Here is an 18324-nt window from a genome sequence, read left to right on the forward strand (position 1 = left end):
ATTGGTGGTCAGTGAGGGGAGCACAGTATGTGGCGGCCCTCCAACGGTCTGAGGGACAGTGAACTGGCCCCCTGTGTAAAAAGTTTGGGGACGCCTGATCTAACCTGACAGCTCTCCCAGCTTTGTCTCCATCCCAGCCACTTAGCAGCTACAGCCTTGAGCTCATGACTCAATCTGCCTGGGCCTCGGTTTGCTCATCTATAAAACAGGGGTAACAACAGTACCCACCTCAAGGGGGCAGCAAAGTCCTTAGGACAGTACCTAGCAAATAACAAAAGTTCATCAAACATGTCATTATCATTTTTACACAACATTTTTATAGACAGCAATCCAGGCTGTTACTATGATATACAGCTTCTGACATATTTCCACGTTTTCAGTCATATTTCCATGTTTCCTTATATGGTAAAAACCACATCAGTATAGATTCCCTGCTTACATTCTCATTCCTGAGTTCAAATCAGAAATCCCTCATAGATAAAGTACCAGCAAGTCCTAGAAATTCTGTCTCTTGAATCTCTCCAATCCACTCCCACTTCTCTCTGCCCTTCAATTGTTGGGTCCGTGAGAGCTGAGACCAAGCCTGTCTTATACAACAGTGTGTTTTCATGCTTGGCTCGGTGCCTGGCACACAGGCGGTCATAAATATTTAATGGATGAATGAAATGCCTATTTCTAATAGCAAGGTATTCCCAAGCCTTGCATTCTCAACCTGGAAGTATTGCAGCACGCTGTAAAACCAGCTGCCCACAAAGCACGCCGAGCAGTGCTGAATGGCTGAAGGGAGGAGGAACAAGGGTTAGGATGTGCTGACCTAGACCGTCGGCAGCTCCGGAGCCGAGCCAATGTGAAACACTTACAGTGCACTAGGACCAAACAGAAGCCAAGACCTGGAATGATTACTGACTTAGAGACAGAAAAATTAACACGACTGACTTCTTACGTGTATGACAATTTATTTTTTAGACAGGGTCTCGCTCTGTCACCTAGACTGGAGTACAGCGGCACTATCACAGCTCACTGTACCCTCAACTCCTGGGCCCAAGTGATTCTCTTGCCTCGGCCTCCAGAGAACCCAGGACTACAGGCATGAGCCACCACATCCGGCTCATTTTTTGTCGAGATGGGGTCTCACTATGTTACCCAGGCCAGTAACTCCTGGCCTCCAGGGATCTTCCTGCCTTGGCCTCCCAAAGCACTGGGTTTACAGGTGTGAGTCACTGCATCTGGCCCACAGAAATCATTTTAATTCGTATTCTAATTAGGTATTATGATTAGAGAAGACAAGTGAGAGGAACATGGTGCCCGGCTTCTTCGCCCTGCCGCTGGGAAGAGGGTGAGGGTCGCTGGTGGGAAGCCCAAGAGCTTCCACGCTGATGGGGTTTGGCTCCGCATCACCCCCCAAATCCCATCTCCAACTGTAACCCCCACGGGTGGAGGAGGGAGCTGGCGGGAGGTGACTGGATCATGGGAGCAGTTTCCCCCATGCTGTTCTCAGGATGGTGAGTGAGTTTTCACAAGAGCTGACGGTTTAAAAGTGCCACTTCCCCCCCACCCCGCCCCGCTCTCCATCCTGCTGCCTTGTGAAGAAGGTGCTTGCTTCCCCTTCACCTTCCATCATGATTACGAGTTTCCTGAGGCCTCTCCAGCCATGCAGAACTCTGAGTCAATTAAACTTTTTTTCTTTATATATTACCCAGTCTTGGGTAGTTCTTTATAGCAGTATGAAAACAGACTAACACACACGCTGTCTCATTTAATCCTTGTCACAACCCTGTAAGATAGGTATTGTACTCAAAGAAATCTTCTGATCATTTAAATAACCTTCACTTACTACAAGGTTAGAAAGTGGAAGAATCTGAATTCAAACCCAGGCTGCCTACCTGCAGAGCACGCTGTGTATTCCTTGCTATGAACAGCAAATGGGGAGGGATTTTTCCCACATTCCCTAGCCAGTCCCTAATCATGTTTTATCATCACATATGTTAAGTGCAGCTGTGCAAATCTATGTGCGTTTCCGAGTCCAGAAAACCAGTAAGTATATATCAACTCAAAAGTTGGACAGCTATGGAAATTTCATGTCGGGCTTTCATAAGTAAAAGAAATTACCAGTACTCACCTGATCAATCTATAACAGTTGCATTAAAAAGGTAAGACCAAAGATGCTATCTAAGGTTTAGAAAGAAACAGCTGACTCACGTTGAATACATAGGCAACTTCCAACCTTGGAAGTTAGTTAAACAGAGTAAGAATGGAAAAAGAAGGATTTGCAAGCACAGCCTGGAGTCTGCACATGCTACAGGCACAGTACCATCTCCTGAAGCAGCTGGATGAAGGGCACGGAGGAGGGAGGTAACACTATGTCATCAAGTCCACAGGACTCAAAGAATCTCAAGTATGCACTGACCTTTATAGGTAGCGAGGCTGGCCCAGGGAAAGAGAGCACCTGAATGATAAACAAATCCAGTCCAATCAGAAAGAAGTCATGACGGCCCATTTTCCAGGATGACAAATGCCTGCGTATCAGCCAACTGGTAGCAGGATAAGAAAAGCAGACAGATAATCCAAGACACTACTCAGGAAAAACATTCAATGACTGATCCGTGAACTACACCAGAGTGAAAAGGGTTGCCTCAGCTGGGCACAGTGCCTCATGCCTGTCATTCCAGCACTTTGGGAGGCCAAGGTGGGCCAAGTGCTTGAGCCCAGGAGTTCAAGACTAGCCTAGGCAACATGGCCAAACCCTGTCTCTACAAAAAAGTACAAAAAAAAAAAAAAAAAAAAAAAAAAATTAGCCAGGCATGGTGGGACACACCTGTAGTCTCAGCTACTTGGGAAGCTGCAGTGAGAGGATCACCTGAGCCCAGAAAGCTGAGGCTGCAGCAAACTGTGATCACACCACTGCACTCTAACCTAGGCGACAGAGTGAACCCTAGCGCAAAAAAAAAAAAAAAAAAAAAGGAGGGAGGGTGGGCAGTTGCCTTTTTGGCGATGTCAGATGCTACTGAACACAGGGGAGAGCTCATCTGGGCAGATATGTGCCTTGCCACTGCTCTAATGGAACTTGGGAGTTTAAATATTTAAATAAGTTTTTTAACTTTTAAGCTTTACGATTCTAACAGCTGCTAACTGACTGTTAATAATACTCCTTTTTTGAAACAGAAGTTTAACAAATAGCATGTCTCATGTAGCTCACAGTGTCACTTTTCCTCACTGTTTCCTGTTGTTCTGAACACAAGTGGCACTTTTCCTCTAATTACACAACTTAAATTCTGACAAACATGTCAGCCACATGGAAAAGACTGCTAATTGCTTACCCAGCACAAATTCTCACTCATTCCTCAGTAATAGAGCCCCAATTTTATTCAGGACAACACTGCCCAGCTAAAAACTACATATTCCAACATATAAGGAGGGTGGCATTTGGCTAGACTCTGGCCAACAGGAGCAGTTGTCAGCTGGAGGATGGGTCGGGGCAGCTCCCCGGGGGGGATATCTCAGCTGGTCTGCACCTTCTGCCCCTGCCCCTCCTCTTCCTGCAGCCTGGAATACAGACAAATGCTTTAGGTGATGGGTAGATGAAAAAAATGGGAGTCCCTGATAAGCTCACAGAGCTGCTCTACATAAAAAATAAGAGCTTTTTTATCTTTATGCAAAAAATTAAACAGTCACTGCTAACTAAGTTTTCCATAAAATGCAGACTCACTCACATTCTGACTCACACAATCAAGTGTTGTAGCTGATATAAATACTGCTTCAAGAAACTGGCAGACAAGTCGCTCTTCCTCTATGAGATAAAGAAACTCAGGTTTACAGAGTTAAAAGTGAATTAACTAAGGTTACATCATCAATGAATGACAACTAAAGATGACAGGAACCCACATTTTCACGCTCTTGGTGTATTAAACGCTTTTCCTATCATAGAACTCTGCTTCTGCTAAGACAAATTTATCTCCAAGCAATGCCATATAAATCATGGTTCCAAAATCTGACATTCATAATCTATTGATGTGATCATTCTTTTATTAACTTATATCATTTCATGGGAATAAGGATAATACATTACCAATTCCCTCTACCAAATACAGAATTATTTTTAAACTGTTACGACTTGTGAATACCTCATTTAACAGAACTTTCAGTACTAACGCAATTCTACCTTTTGAAAGAAAAGACTACTTTAATCCTCTCAAATAACTGCTCTATTTGCTTTTCTTTACATCCCTTTAAAAACCCAAGGTAAGAAATTATTCTTCTCTCATATAATTCTCATACAAATTATACCTTCACTTTTTTGCATCTCTTGTTAATTACATGATTTTTATCTATATTAATCCTATTCAAGAAGAACTGATAACTCTGGTTACCAAAAAAAAAAGGTGAAAAACTCTGCATAAATTGCTTAGCACAAAGTTAATCGTATAAAACCGAGAATGAAATGGCACTAACAGCTATTATGTGACTTATCAGCTTCCTTAAAACGATCAGTCTGTATATTTTAATAAGACTAATTAAATACCTTAACAATGTCATTGAAACTTCGTAAGTCTTTCAATAAATTACAACCAATCTCTACAACGTGTTTTCCTTTATTAATCTCACTTAAAATACAAAGAACTATATAAGAAACCAATTGACACTTAAGAACCTCTCAGTTAATTCTGATTAAATGGGTTAAATGCAAAGAATAAAGGCCACCAGTGACCCCGACATAATTAAAACTACAGCCCTCTATCACATTATGTTAATCCTCTTATTCCAGTATTCTCCAAAGATTTTTTTTCTTTCAGGTTATGCCTTGTTTAAATACCTATATTCATTTTCCTAGAAGGTATTTTTTATATTTATAGAGTCATTCTAAACATTTTGAAGAGGATACACCTAGTGCCGAGTACTAGGTTTCAAATTAGGGGGTAAAAAAATGCCACATGGGTTTAAATACATGAGGATAATGTTAATGGTTCAAGCACTGAACAAGAGCACACACTACAAACTGCAAATACAAACTACCAAACTTTTCTTTGGTACAACACGCTGCTTTGATGATCCTCCTAAAGACTGCGTACACTATTTCCGGAAATGAAAACCCTCTACTCCTGCGCCTCACCCCTCCCTCCCGTCCTGAGACAGTGTCTCCCAATGGCTGGCCCTGCTGCATTAACTTCCTCACTCCAGTGGTTACTGAGGATCACAGTCTTAGAGTTACAGCTCAACTTACTGGATTCATGCTTTTTCTCAGCTTATGGAAGTTCAATTTCATATTTAAGGGGAAAACACAGCATAAAAACTAAGAGAATAGGCTTCAGAGGCAGATGGTCTCCAGTCCTAACTCCTGCATGCAGCTGTGTGAACTTAAGCAATCTGATGTTTCCAAAAGCCAGCTTGCCAATCTCTAAAATAGAGAAAATAATCTTTTACTTTTGCTCCATAGGCTGCTGAACACAAACTCTGGCAATATGTGGAACACAGTGATCACTCAATTTTTTTTATTCACCACTGATTTTCAACCGTATTTGCTCTATGAAGACTGTATTTCCTCATTCAAAAACAAAGAACCAACTAGCAAAGCAGAGCAGTAGTGTCAGCTACGTCAACTGAAAAGCATACTGCCTGTCTTAAAAGTCTAAGCCGTAAATACACTGACTGCATCAACCACAATCCACTCCTGGGCATTTACTGACAACTTATGTTCACAAAAGAAACCTGTACACAAATGTTTATAGCAACTCTAATCACAACAGCTAAAGACTGGAAATAATGCAAATGCCTACCTATCAGGTGAATGGATAAACTGTGCTGTGTCCATACAGTGGAATACTACTCAGCAAGAGAAAAGACAAACTATGGACTGGTGCAGCAAATGGATGAATCTCAAATGCATTATGCTACAGGAAAGCGGCCAGCCTCCCGAGGAAACAAGCTGCATGATTCCATCTACATAGCACAACTGTAGGAACAGCACATTCTGTGTTTGCCAGGGGCCCGAAGGGAGAGAGGAAACCCACAGGGGGCAGCAGAGTCCCTGGATGATTATGTAACGGTAGGTACTGGGCAAAACTCACACCTGTACACCCAAAGGACTCAATTTTTAAAGTGAAAAGTTATCGTCTTTTGGAAGAATTGCTTTTGGTTTTGTTTGCTTTCGTCCTTTTGTGACATGGAGTCTTGCTCTGTCACCCAGGCTGGAGTCCAGTGACATGATCTCCGCTCACTGCAACCTCTGCCTCCACGGTGCAAGCAATCCTCCTGCCTCAGCTTCCTGAGCAGCTAGGACTACAGGCACCCGCCACCATGCCCCGAGAATTTTTGTATTTTTAGTAGATACAGGGTTTCACCATGTTGCCCAGGCTGGTCTCGAACTCCTGACTTCAAGTGATCCACCCGCCTCAGCCTCCCAAAGTGCTGGAAGTCCCCTGCCGGAAGAATTGCTTTTTGATACTTTATAATACAACAGGACTTCTTTCAAAGTATACCTTAAAAATGCACCTAAACAGAACCACACGTCTTCAATGAATTCTAGGAAATTAAATATTAGAATAAAATGAAACCAAAAATGTGGTGTGTGTTGTAGGGACACATCACTGAAAACAGATCACAAAAATCTCCTTGGCACAGAGGAGTTCCAAGACTTTGAAACTTTGTGTTAACTGTCCAACATTTCATAGGCTAAATTATTAAGTTGCAGATGGGCAAACTGCACTGAGGTTTAAGTCTATGTATATGGCACTCTGTATCTGAACAGAATTTACAAAGGTGTTCCTGTCAACGTAACATACTCACTTAGCCAGTAAATAAAAACCAGCCCTCCATTGGTGTGCACAGGAGATTGCTTCCAGGCAGCCACATACACACAAATTTAAACATGCTAATGTCTCGACGTTCAGCCCTGTAAAACTTGCATATAAGAAAAGTTGGCCCTTCATATAGGTGGGTTTCACATCCTGTATACACTTGGATTTTCTATCTCTGTTTGGTTGAAAGAAATCCATGTATAAGTGGGCCCTCACCGTTCAAACACATGTTGTACAAGGGACGACTGTAGTTTATTACATACTTTTAGAAGGCAGTTTTCACAAAGTAGCTTAACAGCTCCAACTGAAGAAACAAGAAACCAATTTTATATTATTTCAACAAGTACTCCCTGGCCTTTAAGTGATTGGCATGGACTTTAACCCAGCCCGAACTACCCAACACAGGCAATGTATGCTGACAAAGCAGCAAGTCAAGTTGAAGGGTTACTGAATTTGATAAACTACCTTATTTAATAGCTGTTACCATAGTGTTTAGCTGCTCCTGTTACTGCTGCAGATGGGAATTCACTGATATGATTAAATTTGATGGTATGATAATGTATGGTAATCACGATTAATCAGAAACCCACTAGCAAGTGGAGGATGTTGGGTATTATGTCACCTGCATTTTAAACTGCATTCTCTCCTTGCAAGCCTGACAATGTTTGACAGCTGGGAGGATCTCCTACTATATTCATCTGCTACCACGTATAGATCCGATAAGTGAAAATGCCCATCATTCCTTCCATATCTTAAGTGCTGGTAATTACAAGGCACTGCAAGCATGTTGTAAAAACAGTAAGTGTTCAAAAGCAAGACCTTCTTTCCTGGATGGAATGAAGTCTGGATTCTCATCTGCAAGGGTTGTAACCAGAAAGAAATGTGATTTGATGCAGCAGTCTCATCAAACATGATTTGCACGAAATGGCCTATAAGACATATCCAGGAAACATCAATCACTACCACCTGATACCATGTGCCCAAATAACAGTCCAAACTATAAGACCTGTGACATGCTGTAACTACAGAGTAAACAGAAATGAGAATCTCATTTGCTAGGTGTAAGTAATAATACGACTGTTAAGAAGATGCATTTAAACTTAAAAGTATAGGTAATTTTAAATTTAAACAAAAGGCACTAAGAAAGTATTCAGCAGCCAAACCGCCTGGTATTTAATGGCTAACTGAAACTTCATTATTTGCCCAACACACCAATGTAAAAATCAAAGGACTGAACAGGTTCTAAAATACTCTAGGTTGGCCGGGCATGGCGGCCCACGCCTATAATCCCAGCATTTTGGTAGGGCAAGGCGGGCGAATCAGGAGGTCAGCAGTTTGAGACCAGCCTGGCCAACATGGTGAAACCCCATCTCTATTAAGAATGCAAAAAAACTGCTGGACATAGTAGTGGCCGCCTGTAACCCCAGCTACCTGGGAGGTGGAGGCAAGAGAATGGCTTGAACCTGGGAGGCAGAGGTTGCAGTGAGCCAAGATCACATAGCTGAGCTCCAGCCTGGCGACAGAGCGAGATTCAGTCTCAACAACAACAAAAAAGAAAACTCTAGGTCAAGAATCTTTAAAATGATTTTTTTCGTAAGCTTAAAATTTAGCTCAGGCCTTTTTCAAAAGCTTATAAACAGCAATTGCACTGAAAAACAAAACTACATTCACAAAAATCTCAAAACACTACTTTAAAAATATTCCAACAATTGACATTTTACGTTACTTTTTCAAGTGGGCAAACTTTAAAAATAAAAAAACTCTCTGAAGACAAAACCACGACTAGAAAATATACTTTATGGATAAGATAAGGACTTATTTATGTTAGTGACAAAAACACCAGGTATAGCCTTTGTAGAAAGAGAAACCAAGTAGATTAATTTAATTGTAAAACAAGGAACATCCGAAATGGAGCACAGAATTTAAAGTGTAGAAACTTACTTTCAGAAAGGTGAACTAGCCTCCCACTCCACTACTCCCTTATTTAAAAGACAAAATAAAACAAACACATGTTTTGTGATATAGCATTCAATAATCTTGACATGAACAAAAACATGTTCATTAAATGGACTAGTGGATGGTAAGAAGCCAGAGCGGAAGAATGGACAGAGCAAGGTGCCCAGATGGAGCAGGGTCAGCCAGTCACACCCGACATGTGACGCTCTGAGGGTATGTTACTTCCTGTGCTCATCAGCCATGTAAGCATTCATAACTTCTGTAACAAAAATACATTTTACAATCAGAAGAAAAAAGTTCCAGAGTTCAGAACTAACGTCCCTATCTATAACTAAAATTAAGTACGTGAATCTAATTTTTAAATTACAAAGCACTTCACAGAATTCCTTAAATGAGGGGCTGGGAAGAACATGCATCCTAGTGTAAAGACTAACATAACCAAGAGCTAAAGCAATTTCCCCCAAATGACCAAAAACAAGACCTTTTCTTAAGACACTTATTTTGACATTCAATTATTTATTTTAAAAATCATTTACATATTAAATTCTCTAAATGCTAATTAACAAGAAATAAAACATTAGTCTGACTCTAAGCAAAGCCTAGAATACCAAATTTTGGCCTTAGATTTGGATTTTTAAGAATAATTTTTAAAATAATTTTAAATAATTTTACACACTATGAAAAATAGTGTTTCATGTTTCGGTGCCTCAATTTCTGTAATTTTTAATTTAAAAACTAGAGGTATTATCACTCAGCAAAATTTCTGGACATAGCAGTTCTAAATTAAGCATGAATACCAAATGTGTTGTACATCCTTTAAAATTTGGAAATCTAGTGATATTTTGTCTACTGTCTGCCTTTATTTTTTGTTTTTTACTCTTTTAGTCAGTTGGGTACAAAACTGTATTCTTGTATAGTTAAATGCATGTGATATAATTCTACTAGCCAAATTCACATACACGGTCTTGCAAACAATAAAAGGTAAAAAATATAAAAATTAAAATGCACACCCCCCTTTACATTACTCATTCTACTTAGGGCTCCCAATAAGCAGTAAAATCACTCTATAGTAAGTTTCTGGGTATGTTTGGCAACTCTGCGCTCCCTCCCGCCTCTCTGCACAGGGCCTGTGGCTAAGTGCACCACTGAGCACAGGGTGACTGGGACTCTGTGGCACTGAGCCACCGACATTTACCAGTTATCACACAAATAGGAGTAAACACACAGCCCTGACTGACGTGAGGAAGCTACATACACACTACGTGTGCAGCTTTGGATAGAACATTTCCTATCCCAGGAGCAAGGAGAATTCCTTTAAAGGTTCTTAAGCTGAGGAAAGGAGAGATTACAATAAACCTTGATTTGCTCAATGGCAAATTTCATAACAACCGGCACACAGATTTTTGAATTCAAATCTATTTTTATGTACCAAGGAAGACTCAAACAGACCACCTGCTAAATCTGAAGTTGAATATTTCATCACTTTATGTGTGTGTTCGTGTGTACGCGTGCGTGCGTGCGTGCGTGCGTGTGTGTGTGTGTGTAGTCAGTTTATAAAGCAAAATTCAGTTTAACAAATATTGATTGAACCCCAAATACAGAAAACCAACAGGATAGAAACTGAGGGGCAGACAGCCATCCATAAGAACTAAGACAGAGCCATCAGGGTATTTGGCCATCAATGAGAAATCTCCAAAGGGCTTTGCTAAGCCACAACAATGCTGTCTTCACTATTTTTAAATCTTACTCAAATGAAAATTAGCTTGAGGACATCGGTTAGGCTTCATTTAACTATGCTTGGTTCATGTTATAGCTTAGAGGCGAGCACTAGGCAGAGCATCTGGCATAAAGTAGATCCTCATTAAATGTTCATAAATTACACTTATATTCATGGAAAGCAAGTTTAATCTAGTAGCAGAAAAAAAGAAAAAATAATTTTACTCAACAAAGATCTGGCTTCCAAGTAAAACAACCAGAGACACCCTAAAGTTTATCATCCTCCCCACCAATACTCTGGTAGGCTTTTCAAAAACACAATACTGCTACTGTCTTTCAAAAGATAGATTCCACATTTCATTATTTCTCTAAGGGAAAATGATGACAGAAATAAGTAGTGCACTGCACATTCTATACCCCAAGTTCACTGTAACGTCAGCACTTGGGACTTAAGATACATGTTAAATCGTGGTAAATACCTGCGCTGAAGAGAACATTTCTTAAGCTGTGTTTGCATATATAGCTCATTTCTAGCCCAACTATTTCTGATCACCCACACACACTTCCCATCTCAAAAACAAAAATAAGATTACAACTCACAGAAACTGTTCAAAACTGCCTTGAAATACATTTACCATGCTCAGAGTACTATGTAACTGAAAAACAAGTTCAATTTCTCACAAAAATGTTCTTTTATTATCCTCTTCCAATACATCATATTTGCACAATTGAAAAATAAAATAAAAATTGTAAGTGACTATTATAATTTTGTACTAGTAAATATTTTTACAAAAATACCAATTACATTGCTTTAGGTTTATATCTTAACCGCAAATGCTTTTCATCAAATTTTATCCCTGTAGTACAAAACATGAAAACACATCCAAAAATGATTTTAACACAGATATATTCATAGTCTTGAGAAAGCAAAAAAGTATTTAATATGTCAGTGCTTTACAATAACTAGCAGATCAACTACTCCACAGAAGCAATGTATTCTGTAACTAAAATCATCCATGTCAGCCTTGGGTAATGGAACTAATAAAACTTGGCTTTTCAGACAACTGCTTCAAATAGATGCTCAATACATATCACCTCTTTTAAAAACAACTAATTTTTACAACTTGGCAAATAATTTATAAAAACACATTAGCTAAATATAAAGAAATCAGAAAGAGCTAGCTTTAGAAACCGTGTCATAATTCATATTAACTATAAGTCAAAGAAGTTCCTATGAAACTCTGAACCTTAAATCCAGTAATGTTATTTTTGAATAATCATCTGATTATACATTCACATCCTTCATTAAAACCTTTCTGCTAAATGCCATATATAAATGTTATGTACTGAAGTACCAAAGATAAACAGTTAAATAGGTCACTTAGATATTTCCTGAAAATCAGACTGTTTAACCTAATTAAGACTATCTCTGCTTTGCACATAAATGACATTAATGTTTATGGTCAGTACATTTTTTCCCCACACTGTTTAAAAAAAAAAGTACTCTCTAGTTTAATAAAATTGTGAACAAACTACACACTGAACCAAAAATTCAAATAAAATAAAATGTATATATTTAAACAAATGTAACTAGTTCATGGGCTTGTTTCTTCTACCTAAGACATGCTAGAAGAATGGATAAAATTATGGGAAATACAGCAAAGTGCGCATGTCTGTGTGTGTATAAGTGAATGAGAGAGCGAGCGTGTGTGATAGAAAAAGAGAGAGAATGCTTTCTTTTAAAAGTATTCTCAAGTGAAAACCTTCATTTTAAAATATAAAATGAGTGGCTCATTAAGACCCTGGAGGTTCTTTTAAAAAACAAGAAGAGATCTCTCATTTTCATTTCCTAGAATTTCATACACATACACATGCACAAACACACATGTGCCCGTGTGCGTGTGCACACACACCTCCATCTCTCCAATAAAGCAAGGCCCTTTCTCACTTAACGTAAGGCAATAAGAAAATCAATATTCATATTCTTTAAGACGAACGACATTCCACTGATGATCCTGATTCAACAATTTTACAGTTAAACAAAATTAATTCCACTCTCAAAAATCCATTGACCTTAAGCTTTTAACAAACATTTTCTATTGCAGAGATTATTGTCAATATTTGCAAATCCTTAAAATTGTATTTGGCTGGAACCTTTTGCACTTGCTATATTAATATTTCTTAGTAAATGTATGCTCATCCCTATCAGAGCAGAAGGAGCAGCTGCTACTCACTGGGAATCTCTGGGGTCCCACGGCAGGTCTCGGCTGGCTCGGAACTGGCAGCAAGGGCACTGCAAGAAAAACGCCTTGTGTTAGAGACACAAGATATGAAATTTAATATAAAATATACACTGTGTATACCAGACATAATACATTGCACTTACACTTCAGCTAAGCATTTAGTATTTTTAACAATTCCATAAAAGAAAAGGGGAACGCAGAAGTTTCCTTTCAGTACACAACAGTGCAAGCAGAAGTTCCCATCTCAGTAATTGACTACTATTTGGAATTAAAATATTTTGCAACACAAGAAGATAGTATTCCTCTAAAATAAAAAACCTAGTTTCTCCCTCCTATCCCTATCCAGGTTATCCAGGTTATCGAGCCCCAGTTATATTTTCCTACACCAGTCATGTAACAATTTACATCTCAATCCTCATGAATCAGGGGAGGGAAGTGAGGCAGTCAGAGAAAGGAAAACAGCACATCCCAGGAATTGGAGAAAATGCTCACAGACCATTAAAAAAAAGGTCTACTAAACAATCTACTATGCCCAGGCTTTTAGATTACTTTGGTTTATAAACAAGCAGGACTTCCATCAATCCACCAGAAGAACAAGGAATCAAATCGTTTTTAAAGACATTTCATAATAGAGAAGAACCTAGCTGTACGTTTCATACCTTGAGGCTAAAGCAGATGTGTTTAAGCTCCTTAAAACTCACCATGCACTATACTGATCTTGATTTTCAAAGAAACTCACAACCTACGTGCAGGCTATGCCTTTCATCAAAATGTGCTAGCAGATGCGCCTAGGAACCTCTCAGACTGTCAGGTACTGTGGGGTCAACCGTTTGCAACTCCCTTTCCAGACCCCTGCACCCAATCCCAAATGCATACGTTGAAGCCCCAACCCCCAGTACCTCATAATGTAACTGAATTCCACTAATTACCTACTTGAAAGAGGTGATTAAGGTCAAATGAGGTCTAGGCCCTAAGCCAACCTGACTGGTGTCCTTATAGGAAAGGGAAATTTAGACACAGACAGTACACACGACAGGGAGGACCAGGTGAGGACACAGGGAGAAGGCAGCCAAGGACAAGGCAAGAAGAGAGGCCTCAGAAGGAAGCAGCCCTGCCCCCCACACCTTGAACTTGGACGTCCAGCCTCTGGAACTGTGAGAAAAGAAGTTTCTGCTGTTTAACTTGCCCTATCTGCAGTGCCTGTTATGGCAGCCCCAGCAAACTCATACACATCAGGGGAACTGACAGTGCAGCGCATTTTTAATTTAAGAAGTTTTTGCTAAATGAGAAATACAGAGGTGGTAGCTCTTAAGAGTCAATCAGAAGAAAAAGAGTCCATCAGAATCACTTTGAAAACAGAGTGCTAGAATACACTTTTTTTTTAAACTATGATTACTCAAGGAATTCCATACCTCCTTATAACTGACATCACACTTCCCACACTTTAGTTTCAAGTGATAGCACACATGGGGTTGTGTCACTGCTCGATCAAATGCCAAGTGTGACTGAGAGAAGCTTACTTTTATAAAACGTAAAAATGGCAGAAGTTCCTCCCTTCCTTGACAGGTCGAGTCCAAATTTCAAAATTAGAGTGGGTCAGTTTCCAAGACTTATATATAAAGTAGAATCCAACCCTCCCCTCAATGCTACATAGCTGGCGTTACACCAATTCCTTATCTAAAGTGAAATATTAGACTACAGAAAGTGGAGAAAGAAAAAAACAAGAATATTTCTGACCTCAGAAGATTATAATGAAGGTAACAAAGAAAAACACTACATGTTAAATACAAAGACATGATTTTTAAAATCAAGTTAACAAATATAAAGCACCCAGATCTTCAATAACTCGATCTTAAGCACTACTTGTAAACTTGGAATTTAAATGCCAATACCTACCAAAAAATTCCAACATAATAAAAGGATAAAACATGAAGCCTCTTTAACCAGGAGAATGAGAGCAAGAAGGCAAGGTGAGATCTCCAGAAAGCAATCTGATTATAATAAATGGATTTCTTACACAGAAGCTTCTGATGAGCTGGTAATTTCCACAAAGTATCAGCCTTTTCCCTATTTTAAAAAAAAAAAAAAAAAAAGAAAAACAGCAGACAAAAGGATTGCTGCAGTCATGGTGAGAACAGGGCAGACACCTGGCCCGCCCAAGAGAAGCCACCTCAGTGGGAATGCCCAGGCATCTGTCTACACGCTCTCCCTCCAATTCCTGGCTGCCCGACTGCCTCCCTGACCACTGTGAGCAGAGGAGAATTTAAAAGGAGTGATGATAGAGCCCAGGCTAGCTGAAACTTCAACTTGAATATCTGAAGTTTAATATTTACACCTTGTTGTCCCATGTATCTAATGCACTGTTTTCAATGCATTATAACTGTAAGACTGAAAATATGGAAACAAGTCAAATTTCCATCAAAGTTGTTTTTAAATGAATGATGATAGTGGAACACTCTTCGTCCTCAAAAAGACAGTATGTGCCATCAGAAGAAGATATGTACATATTAACTTGCTTAAAAAGCACCTTTTATCTGCATAAGGCTCTGGGAATCACTGGTTTAATCTGTGTATCTTTTATGTACAGAGACATTTTGATATTCGGTCTCTCTCAAGAGAAACTGTGTATTTCTACTTAAGCCCATTCATTTATTACAGAATAAACAACTGCTTCCTCTCTGTACCCAGCAAGGACACTCTGTCCTTCTCTCCTGTGTCACAGCGTACCTCTGAAGATCAAAGGTAAATTACAGATAAGGGACAGGTGGCACTAAAGCTCCTGGTTTCATGGTGAGGAAAAGCTAGCTAATTCAGGGTTTAAACTTTCATTAGAAAGCTGACCGTCGAGTAGTTAATAAATCACACGTGGGCTTTGGGGTGCAAGGCCTGCATTCTACACTTGTCAGGCTGCTGACTTTTGCAGGGGACACCACTTTCATGCGCAGAGGATATCTCGGGTCTTCCTTATAGTTTTACCACCCTATAGTTCTAAAATTATTTTAGTTAAGCTAAAGAAAATCTGTACATATTACCAACTGCCAGTTTTCCATTGAATTTTACGAGGAAATGCACAACAATAACAAATGCCAGCATAAGCAAAATTACTCCAACAAATTCGACAGACAGGAGTTCCAGATTTAGGGCAACCACTATGGGGAAGACGCAAAGGATTACCTGAAGGAAAGCCACGCTTCCCCACTCAAGCACGCATGCGCTCACGCGTCCATCCATTCAACAGCTACTGCGGGAGACACAGACACCGCGCCGGTCCGCGACGCTCAGGGCCACGTTAAGAGGATGTGGCGACCAGCGATGCTAACCAGGGTGGGAAGAACTTTGCAGGCACACAGGGACATGCAACGGGGTCAAGAGGGGTTAGGAGTTAATCATACTTTACAACCTCATGGTTCTCTGCCATGCCCAGTAGCCTGGTGGTGACCCGCAGACACTGTCAAGAGGAGCCCCCTCCCTTCCACTCTGGGTCAGCCTGTCCCCATCCCGGTCCCCTGCTCCATGGCCACAGGACAGCTTCATAATACTTCTGACCTATGTACATCAGTATGGGAGGGTCCCAGGCTCTAGGCCACTGGCCAATCCCCGCACCTGAACTACTACCTCAGGCTACTCTCAAACTTCTGAAACTTCTCTCCCACACCCCTGGGAATCCCAAATTCCCCACCCATTAGCAGAATGCACAACACCCCTGCTCCTTTGCCTTCTCGCTCTAATGGCCCGAGTGGCAGCTGTTCTCCCACAGCTTCTTGCCAAAGGTCTGGAGGCACAAGGGCTCCTTCTTGATCTTATTGCTGCTTCCAGACCCAGCTTTCATCTCATGTCACAACCTGACATCCCCCAGCACCACACTGCCCCTCTCACGTCTCAGGGAGTTCAGCTCCAGTCTGAATAAACACAAAAGCACCCCTTCCCGTGCCTTGCCTCGGGTCCGTGCCACCTCTGCCTCCAGTCCTGGTGACCGATTCTACCCTTCCATCTCGCTCCCTTTAGGACCCCGATTCAAACAATCATTCGACTCTAAGATCTCCAATGACCTCCTTTACACCGTCTCAGCCTGCTCCCCGGTGTCCTCTCCTCCCTGGCATCTACCTTATGAGCCACAATCCATCGTTATCAGCACTGCCTTTACCACGTTGTGAAAACCATGACCCTCGTAAACCCAACTGCCTACCTATTCCACACCTACTGCGTGCAGATGAGCACAGCTGGACAGAGACACACAACCATGCTCTCACCTCAAATCCACACCCCTCTAGGGCTCAGGGCACACATCCACTCTTCGACAGCACTAGAGGATACTCCATAGCTCCTCTTTTTGGACCTTCAATACAACCTCCTACCTCCCCACTCTAGCTCCTTGCTACCCACTGAGGAAACTGAGGCCCCCAAGGAAGAACTGACACAAGACTTGTCCACCTGCCCACCCATCTGAGCTCAGGGCTCACCATCTGCCCCGTCTGTTGAGGACTCCCACTCTTCCATCCCAAAAACCCCACCTCTGGCACTTAATCCTGAATAGGACAAGTTTTTTCTCTCTTCTGCATCAATGATGTTTTTCCTTAACTAGCTCTTTTCTGTAAGTGCAATGAATAAAAAACTTGTTTAAATCTTTAACCCATCTGGAGTTAATTTTTGTTTAAGGTGTCAGGAAGGGGTCCAGTTTCTGCTTTCTGCACATGGCTAGCCAGTTTTCCCAACACCATTTATTAAACAGGGAATCCTTTCCCCATTGCTTGTTTTTGTCGGGTTTGTCAAGATCACATGGTTGTGGATGTGGCGTTACTTCGAGGCCTCTGTTCTGTTCCATTGCTCTGTATCTCTGTTTTGGTACCAGTACCATGCTGTTTTGATTACTGCAGCCTTGTAGTATAGTTTGAATAGTGTGATGCCTCCAGCTTTGCTCTTTTTGCTTAGGACTGTCTTGGCTGTGGGGACTTTTTTTTTGGTTCCATATGAAGTTTAAGGTGGTTTTTTCCAGTTCTGTGAAGAAGATCAATGGCAGTTCGATAGGGATAGCATTTAAACATCAGACCTAACACCATAAAAACCCTAGAAGAAAACCTAGGCAACACCATCCAGGACATAGGCATAGGCAAGGACTTCATGACTAAGACACCAAAAACATTGGCAACAAAAGCCAAACAGGACAAATGGGATCTAATTAAACTTAAGAGCTTCTGCACAGCAAAAGAAACAATCATTAGAGTGAACTGGCAACCAACAGAATGGGAAAAAATTTTCACAATCTACCCACCTGACAAAGGACTTAATCCAAAATCTACAAAGAACTAAAACAGATTTACAAGATACAAACAAACAACCCCATCAAAAAGTAGGTGAAGGATATGAACACTTTTCAAAAGAAGACACTTACGAGGCCAACAAACATATGAAAAAATGCTCATCATCACTGGTCATTAGAAAAACGCCAATCAAAACCACATTGGGATACCATCTCACGCCAGTTAGAATGGTGATCATTAAAAAATCTGTAAACAACAGATGCTGGAGAGGATGTGGAGAAATAGCAACACTTTTACACTGTTGGTGGGAGTGTAAACTAGTGCAACCATTGTGGAAGACAGTGTGGCGATTCCTGAAGG

The 18324-nt window shown here is 40.7% G+C and overlaps 1 protein-coding gene across 4 annotated transcripts in view; it reads right to left on the minus strand.

Moving 5' to 3' along the window:
* The window catches only part of RBM33 (RNA binding motif protein 33), a 141560-nt gene that overhangs the window by 58508 nt on the left and 64728 nt on the right, over window positions 1-18324 (minus strand). For all 4 annotated transcript variants that reach the window (XM_039472685.2, XM_074378858.1, XM_074378857.1 and 1 more), the window contains exon 9: window positions 12698-12756. In XM_039472685.2, coding sequence (XP_039328619.1) covers window positions 12698-12756 — 59 coding nt within the window. The remainder of the gene's footprint in view (window positions 1-12697; window positions 12757-18324) is intronic.

Source organism: Saimiri boliviensis, chromosome 10 (genome assembly GCF_048565385.1).
Source record: "Saimiri boliviensis isolate mSaiBol1 chromosome 10, mSaiBol1.pri, whole genome shotgun sequence".
NCBI classification, from domain to species: Eukaryota; Metazoa; Chordata; class Mammalia; order Primates; family Cebidae; genus Saimiri; species Saimiri boliviensis.